Below are 9470 nucleotides of genomic sequence, written 5' to 3'. Positions count from 1 at the left end.
AACCGTGTCTCGTCGAAACAAAGGCATGTATTGATGAAAAATATTCCAACATGTACTGATAAGCATTGTTACTCTGAAAACTCCCTCACAAATAGCTATTAGAAATATACATGGTTGAATCAACTTATTGTGTCGGAGAGGATAAGATCGTAAGAGAGAGTGTTTTTTTTTCAGGGTCGACTGTACGAGTGATCTCTTGCTTTGTGTTCCCCAAAATATATAAATAAGTGAACGAAGGGAAAAAATGTCATCCGCACCAACATCCTCCAATATCGCCGAAAAACCTAAAGTAGGTTGTCTTACTTGTGGGAAATTAATCTCGAGAACAAACATTAGCAAGCACAGGGCAAGATGCGAGAAATGGAGTTCCCAGAAAAGGAATGGTTTGTTACCTACCAAGCCCTGTTCTCAATGCACAAAACCCATTAGAATCCCCAACCTTATGAGTCACATGAAGCAAAATTTGTTAAGCTGTACCACCACCATCGAATAGCCAAACCAACTACGCACCAGCACCACCACCGAAAAGAAAAGCCTAGGATTCTGCCACCACCTCTTCCTAAGCAACATGAGCCAAGTCTTCGATCCCGAAGAAACAAATCCGAACTGTTTTTTGTGGACAATTGAATGACTACAATTTCGACAATGATTTACCTTCTGACATCCCTAATTTTTTTACGCACGTTAAACCTTCCTTGATAGAAATGTTAAGGACAAGCTTCCACAGAATTCCATTAAATTTTACACAATTCTCTCTTGCGAGTATGTGAATCCAAACAGGAAGGAACATGTGTTTCACGATCCTACAAAAATGCAGACACTTAAATAGGGTGACGCCAACGATCTGGATCGCATCTACGTCGATCTTGTTGTCAAGTTGCTTGTGGAGCATGAACAGTTTTAGAAGACGAAAGGTTCAGACTGGACACTATGCGGTACCTTCCACAAACTATGCTTGAAACTTGGTAAATTCTCACCATTTTCATCTTCCAGTAAATGCCCTATCCACTAGACATTCAACATAAGAGGTCCGTGCTTAACATTCAAAACACCGATAGCAAGTGCTTTCTCTGGTGCGTCTTGACGTCTCTGCACCCGGTTCATTGGTCAAAGAATACAGGGCAGGTTGCCCATTACATGCAGCACGAGTCTGAGCTGGAAAATGCAATGTCCGGCATCGAATAACTGTGAAAATATCAGATATATCAAAGATTGACACACGAGCACGAGATGCAAATGGAAAACGCGTACACATCTATGTGTATTAGTAGAAGAGACGAGACAATTCTGTAGACAACCTTATGCTATGGTCTATTTTGGCCAAAATTAAGCTATATTTTCATAACTTCTGGTGGATTTAGTTAATTTATAGGTGTAGCAAATTGTCTAACCTTGTAACGAATTCTAAACCCTCGTACTAGCATTATTAACATTCTTGAAATGTCTAGCTTGGGAATATTCTACCCTCAGAGTCATGTGATACTAAGTTGATTGGTTGAGAGTGTGCTTAACTTATGCTCCAAACAAGTGACTAGTCTTGTTTGAGAAAAATGTTTTTCTACCTAACATCGTTTCTTAGTTCTTTAATAACTATTGAATTTGCTTTTATTTAAAGTAGTTCATTAGATATGAAAAACTAACTATTTGGTTACCAATAAAGAAAATAGGCACTACTTTTAACACACCTTCTATTTTATCCCTATTTGTTGTGAGTTATTATATAAAAGAAAATATACTTAGAAAATTTTAGCCAGGAAAAACACAAGTTTTATATATTAATAAATGCATTTTTACTGGAAAAGCCTCGTGAAAATATTATACTAAGGCACTTTGCCATATTTCTCCCTCTTTTTGTTTTCCTTTAATTGGAAATCTTTGTACTTAGAAAATTTTAGACAGGAAAAACACAAGTGTTGTATATTAACAAATGCATTTTTACTGGCAAAGTTATGTGAAAATATTATCCAAAGGTACTTTACCATGTTTCTCTCTCTTTCTACTTTCCTTTAATTGGAAAAGTCTGGACTTAGAATATTTTTATCCAGCAGAATACTGTTGTATAATAACAGATACATTTTACTCTTAATCTGAAAATTATTATTTTGTTTTCATTGAGACTGGAACTTAGAATATTTTCTCACAGCTGAAACACCATGATTGTATATTACTAGAAACATTGTATATCTGGTTTCAGAGAAAACTAAAGTAAAAAACTTCTTTAAACTAAAACTAAAAATACCAGGTTTATTAACATTTAACAATAGTTAAATTAATATAAGTGTTGCCTAGTAAACTAGAGGACTTTCTAATTTGATTTATTTGCAACCCCCTACTATTCTAGGTGGTCTGGAAATCTGTTACATACTATTCTGATTAAATATAGTGTGTTCAAATTACTTGAAGAGCTAGTATACATAATCTTAGTCATTGCAGAAGCTCTAAAACTCAATATTACCAACATTGGTCTGTATGGTCTTTTTCTATATATAAATACTACTACTCAGCAAAATCTATACAATAACTAATACCCAAAATAATTTACTATTCTTGATACACTTAAGGAAAGATTAGTTTATATTCAATTTTTAAAGGTGTTGGTGCTAAATACATTATCTCCAAGTGAGATTGAAATATTGACACCCTCTAGAGTTGTAGTATATCCAGAAAATATTATATATAAATATCAAATAAAAGCGATGGTAAATCCTACTTGTGAAATATTTATGGTAAATTTATATCTAAAACAAATTTGTCAAAACACTTGGCAACATGCACTGGCCAACCAAAAAATCCAATATTACTAACCCAACCCTGTTCTTATTGTGGAAATGTTGTTAGGGTACCCCATATGAACAGACATAAGAAGATGAGTTTCAAATCTCGACCAATCCTAGAAAAAGACAAGCAGACATAGCTCCAACTGATGGTCCTGAATTAAAATAAAATAAATTTTTAACCACAATTAGTGTTACAGTTTTTGGTGGTCAATTCAATGGTTACTCTTTTAAATCAAAGCCACACTGTGATATCAACATATTATTGAAAATTATTAGTAATAGAACTCCTGAGAAAAGAACTTAAAAATAAATCTATCAAGTTTAATACTACTCTAAGCTCTGAATATCAGAAACCTGATGAAACACATCGTATATTTTGACATTCTTTAAAGACCCACTATATTTTAATAATATAGATAATTTGGAACAAATCTATGCCCAGGATATGAACACATTACTCATAAAACAAGTGGAATTTAAGGCCAAAGGTTCTGGTTTGAAATGATGTGGGAGTCCAGACAAATTCGAGCTGAAAATAATTCAATTCTCACCTTTTTCTGCTTCTACCTATGTTCCTCATTCAGTAAATATTAAAAATACGAAAGCAGTGGTCAATATAAAAAATAAAGATACAAGTGCTTTCTGTGGTGTGTCTTGGCAAAACTTTACCCAGTTGATAGGAAAGACAATCAAGAGCTAGTTCATCATTATATGAAGTATGAGACAGAGTATAAACATATTATGTCAAATATCCAGTATCCTGTTGCTATAGCTGATATGACAAAATTTGAAAAGCAGGAAAATTAATTTTCCTTGGCAACTATTGTGTATGCTAATACAGAGAATAATTTTGTATATCCTCTTAGAATAAGCACCGGCAATAATAGTAATGCTACTGAGATTGATTTGTTACTTATTTCAGATGACAAGAATTTCCATTTATTTCTTATTCGTAATCTCTCTCGTCTGGTTAGAAGTAAAATAAACAATCATAAGGGGGAAATTAAAATTTGTCATAGGTGTTTGATCATATCAAGTTAAACAGAACTATGTCAAATGTAATAATCCAGAAATTGATAACCAAAAACTTGTTTAACACAAACTATAATGTGGTGAGAACAAGCCTGTGCTTATGATTATACCCAAACAAAAAGAGGTTGACAAATTCAAACAACACAAGACTCTGTTGGAGCATCCAGCTATAATAATAGCAGATTTTGAGGCATTTGTCGAACCAATCAACTATTCAAATCCTGATCCTGAAATATCTTCTACACATTATCAACTCCATGAGGTTTGTAGTTATGGTTATGTAGTTGTGTGGTGCAATTTAATAAAACCTTATGAGCCTTATATATACACAGAGGACCTAATTCTGTCAAACACTTTATCCAAAAAAAAAAATAGAAGAAGAAATGAGGAAAATTGGTATGGTATTATCTGTGTCAAAACCAAGAGTACCATTATCTGCTGCTTAAGAGCGATTATATGATGCTACTAAGATTTGCCCACAGTGGAATTTATATTTTGCAAATGAAAATAAAAAAGTTTATCACCGTTGTCATTTCACAGAAAAGAATTTTTGGATCTTGTGTAATGGCTGTAATCTCAAAATACAGAGAGACAAATTTGTCCCCATATTCTTTCATAATGGCAATGGCTATAATTTCCACCATTTGGTTAAGTATCTTAGATATGATACAGAGAACATAGAAGTCATTGCAGAGAATCAAGAGATATATATTAGTCTTATCAAAAAGGTAAAGATTCCTGGTGGTGGCATTATTAAGACGAGATTTCTAGACTCCATGAGATTTCTCTCTGCTGGATCTGGAAATTATCTGATTGCCAGTTCCAAATTACTAATAATAGTTTTCCTAGCTTAGACATAGAACATATTAGACAAAAGTTGGCCTATTCATATGTATATGTGACTGACAATACTAAGTTTGATGATAAATCTCTTCCTCCACAAAAGGAGTTCTGCAGTCAACTCAGAGAAAAGAATATTACAGATAAAAATTACCATCATGCACAAATGATGTGGAAGAAATTATTGTGTAGGATACTGGGAGATTACAATGACGCTTATCTAAAATTAGATGTGACAATTCTTACTAAAGTATTTCAGTCCTTTAGAAAATTTTCTATAAATATATTTAAATTGGACCCAGCATACTTTTATAGCCTCCCAGCTTTAGCTTGGACAGCTATGTTGTTGAAAACAAAAATTCAATTGGAGCTGATTACAGACATTACGTAGACATGCTTCTCATCATAGAAAAGCTATACGTGAGGGCATGGTACAATCTAAACAAAGATATGCAACGGGCAAAAACAAACATATGACAGAATATAACACGAATGAACCTTCTATCTACATATTCTATGTTGATGTAAATAATTTATATGGTTATTCTAAGATGCAGAAACTCCCCTATGTTGGTTTCGAGTGGAGAGAACCAACATCGATAGATATACAAACTTTGATGATGCTAAGTATGGTTTCCTTGCTGAGGTGGATCTTGTTTTTCCTCATGAATTATTCAATATGTTTTCTGATTTGCCACCAGCTCCTGAGTTCAAGTGTCTAGCTGAATTTAAACAGAAGAAGCTTCTGATGACTTTTGACCCTAAAGAGAGATATGTCATACACTATAAGAATCTCAAATTTTTAATGGAGAAAAAGTTCACATAGTGCAATTTCGAAGGGTTCTTACATTCAAGCATTCAGAGTGGTTGATTCCTTATAATGAAACTAACACAAGACACAGAACACTTGCTACTTCAGATTTAGATAAGGATTTCTATAAATTAATGAATAATGCTGTCTATGGTAAGACTATGGAGAATATTAGGAAGCATGTAGATGTTAGATTAGTCTCTGATCCAAAAAAATGTAATAAATAAGTTGCAGATACAAAATTGAAATTAAGAACAATATATAATGAAGATTTGTCACTTTTCCAAATGGAAACGCCATGGATTAAATTTAACAAACCTATCTATGTGGGAGCTACAGTTCTGGATATGTGTAAACTACATATGCTACAACTTCACTATGATACAATAAAACCTTTTTATAAAGATGACCATTCTCTTTGTATATGGACAAAGATAGTTTTATATATTATATCAAAACACCTAATCTCTATGAATACATAAAACACCCTAAGTTGTTTAATTATTTTGATACATGTTCATACCCTCCTAGTTCATACCCTCCTAGCAATCGAGATTCCTGAATGGTGACTGAACTATATGAGCTGTCCACTGAAGAGTTCAGCCGAATTAGCCCACACAGCACACAAAATAACTGCGTCGACGTATTTTATGATATATAGAGGGCCCGCACCACAGTACTAAAACATTTTTTTTTTATTTTAGTCTATTAAAAATTAAAAATCTTGTACAGTTTTTCTTTTGTGTGGTGTGGGCCCATAGGCTGCAGCGTAGATAGTCTGCGCGTAAATGCGGCCCTGTTTTGGACTCTTGATTTCTAGTAAATCATCTCCATTCAATCAAGTGTCTACGCTAGCAAGCAAAAATGTATGTACTCTTCCATATAAAGTTCAAACAGTCCACTTTGTTGATTTATATTCCGTAGAAGCGTATACACCAACTGCCATGGTACGCAACTGACATTGTCGGTCTAACCTATTGTCCTTTTGTACAAATTTCAAGAGTGCTCTTTACTATTGGTAGAAGACGCTTCGATTCGATTCTCAAATGCTCATCTGCAAAAGGAACAAATAAAAATAGTGTTAATATCGTATATGAGACTATGAACTTACAAGACATGTTTAAAAAATATTGATATTACATTGTCACAACCTTAGACAAGTTGAGTTAATAATGAAACTTACAGATATTGTGTAAATGGATTTGAAAATAATAGATCTAATCGGCACTATAATGTTTAACGATATCGTCCTGTTATTAAAGGGCTGTTTGGTTCACGATATAAGCTCACTTCAGTGATCTAACTTTATAATGAATGTTAAATATGATGAGCCTAAAACAGAAATTTGCAAAATAATTGTTAGAAATGTTTTCGTAGTAGAGTGATGATTGCAACGCTATAAGGAGTAAGGTTCCTCCAGGTTCGAATCCAGGTTTCATGTATGTATTTATATCATTATATTTGTTTCAATCATCCATTTTATCAAATCATTATTCATCCTCCTTGTCCCAAGGAGCAGATGTTGGAGGTAAAATAACAGAAATACATTATGAAATGGAAATTCAGTTCCTACTACATTTTTATTTGAATTATTATAGTAGACCAGCCAAGAAGCAAAAAAACTTTAAGTTTTTTTTTTACCTGCATGGAATGTTAATAATAGGCATCCATGCTAAATCAATCAGTCATGGGTCTTACAGTAAAACTAGGGAGGATGCCACCAAAAATTTCGACCTTATAGGCCATTTCAAGTTCATATTCTGACCATTAAAAGTCAAATTTCAAACTCATCCAAATATGTTCATGTAATATTTCAAACGAAAGGTATAAACGAGACAAACTGTTTGGTGATATTTTTAGGTCAGAATATCTATGTCAGAAGTAGTCTTGTGGGTTAAAGTTAATCAGGCTAAATTTGTATATGCGGGAGTCCTACATAGTGGACCATCCAAGAAGCAAAAAACGAATTTTTAAAACATTTAACTGTATGGAATGATAATATCAGGCATCCATGCAAAATCAATCAGTCATAGGTCTGAGAGAAATACTAGTCAAGCTTCATACTCACTGGTATTCAAAGTAAACTATTTACTACAAACGGCTACTGAAATTCAATATGATATTGAACGAAATATATGTAGCTTAATCAGGACAAATTGTGATTTCTATGAAGCTCTGTGTCATCCACAATTAAATTATTGCACTTGTACTTGCAAGTATGGGAACTAGTATCTTCATTAATGTATACCGGTACTCATTTGTGAATTCTCAGTAAACATACAGACTTGTGTTCGATAGACGGTAAGACTTTAGTCTCATAACTGTTAGGGTGTACGTTTACATTTTAAATAAATACAGCATCTCATTATGAGCCGTCCTAAATTAAAGTGCGATCGAAAAGTCCCCGCACTCACTTTTTAAGAATTTATTGTGTAGAAAGTAATACACATGGAAACGAAAGGAATACATATATAAATGCTTTAGTCCTTGTACTACACAGAAAAATAAATGTAAACCAAAGGTGAGGTATACTGTAATGGCAACGGTCGGTAAAACACAAACAAGATGACATATAACTTTAAGCGCATGAGGAAAAAGTTTCCAAAACACAAACATAACGCAACACAAACAGAACATAATCACATAAACACACAATGGAGGTTATCCTGCACTCTCTATTGACATTGCAAAGTAGTGTTTGGTTTCCAGTTCATAGGAAGTGTTGAAAATGGCCGCCATGTTCCTGTAAACACATGTCTACACGCTTACACATGTTCCGCGACACCTTCCTCAATGTTTCCGCTGGAATTGCAGCAATAGTGTCAGAAATTGCTTGTCGGAGTTCATCCAATGTGCGAGGGTTGTGTGTATATACTCTTTCTTTCAGGAACCCCCAAAGAAAGAAATCGGAGGACGTGAGATCGGGGGAACGAGGGGCCACAAATTTTTGGAGATGATGCGGTTCCCGAAAAACTCGCGCAACATAGCCATTGTGTCGTTTGCAGTATGGCACGTTGCTCCATCTTGTTGGAATCAACATTCACGCTCATCCTCTTCCAACATAGCCACGAATTGTTGCACCAAATCCCTGTACACCTCGCCATCCACTGTGTCCTCAAAGAACAGGGGTCCAACAATCCTTCGTCGCGAAATGGCACACCAGACACCGACCTTTGCAGAATGTAGCGGTACTTCATGCAGGGCATGTGGGTTTACAGTTGCCCACATTCGGGTGTTTTGTGAGTTGATGTATCCACTGAGATGAAACCATGCATCGTCGGTAAAAAAAGTTTTATCCAGAATGGCCAGATTGTTGCGTGTGAAAGCACGGAACCACCGGCAGTACTTGATACGCTTATCTTTATCTAACGCTTTCAGCTCCTGCACGACTTTCACACGATATGGGTGAAACTTGGCTACTTTCAGTGCCTTCTGTGTGGATCCATATGATACTCCAACTTCTTGTGACAAACGTCGTATAGATTTTCTTGGAGATTGCACCATTCGCTGACACACGTTCTCTAGGAATTCGTGTGTGACGACCTTGGGTCTTCCACTTCGTTGTTGATCATGCACTGAGCCTGTTTCACGAAATCGGCGAACAAGATCATACACTGCACTTTTTCCTGGCACCGGATCATCAGGGAATAGACGTCTCCATTTCTCCACACAACCTCTGTATGTCTTACACTCAAAATATGCTTCTAACAAAGCGATTCGCTGCGCTCGCTTAAAAGGCATTGTCGACCGACTGCACAATAATGACTCACACCACTGACTGTAATAGCAGTGCAGCTATCGCATTCTTCAAGGTCATACCAGTCACTACTAACAACGTTGCCAACTCATGTTGCCTACTGACCTCTTAGCATATTTTCAAAGTATGAGTGCGGGGACTTTTCGATCGCACTGTATAAAAGGACAAGAAAACAGAAGAGCTTCATACAGTTTACAAAACCGGTTTTCTGACGTGTTTCTCTAAAGGAAGATAACAGAACTGTGTCCGAAAC

The 9470-nt window shown here is 35.1% G+C and overlaps 1 protein-coding gene across 1 annotated transcript; it reads right to left on the bottom strand.

Annotated features, from left to right (window-relative positions):
* Positions 1 to 8493: 8493 nt before the first annotated feature.
* Positions 8494 to 9201, bottom strand: LOC145986872 (uncharacterized). Its single transcript, XM_083121341.1, has one exon. The coding sequence runs from the start codon at positions 9199 to 9201 to the stop codon at positions 8494 to 8496; it is 708 nt and encodes a 235-aa protein (XP_082977467.1).
* Positions 9202 to 9470: the final 269 nt, after the last annotated feature.

Source organism: Lepisma saccharinum, chromosome 4 (assembly GCF_977018435.1).
Source record: "Lepisma saccharinum chromosome 4, izLepSacc3.1, whole genome shotgun sequence".
Taxonomy (NCBI): domain Eukaryota; kingdom Metazoa; phylum Arthropoda; class Insecta; order Zygentoma; family Lepismatidae; genus Lepisma; species Lepisma saccharinum.
Note: the sequence above shows the minus strand (reverse complement) of the source record. Positions and strands in the feature narration are given on the sequence as shown.

What these genes read in the sequence shown, in the direction of transcription:
- LOC145986872 (XM_083121341.1), bottom strand. Translation starts at nt 9,201, where the DNA reads ATGCCTTTTAAGCGAGCGCAGCGAATCGCTTTGTTAGAAGCATATTTT.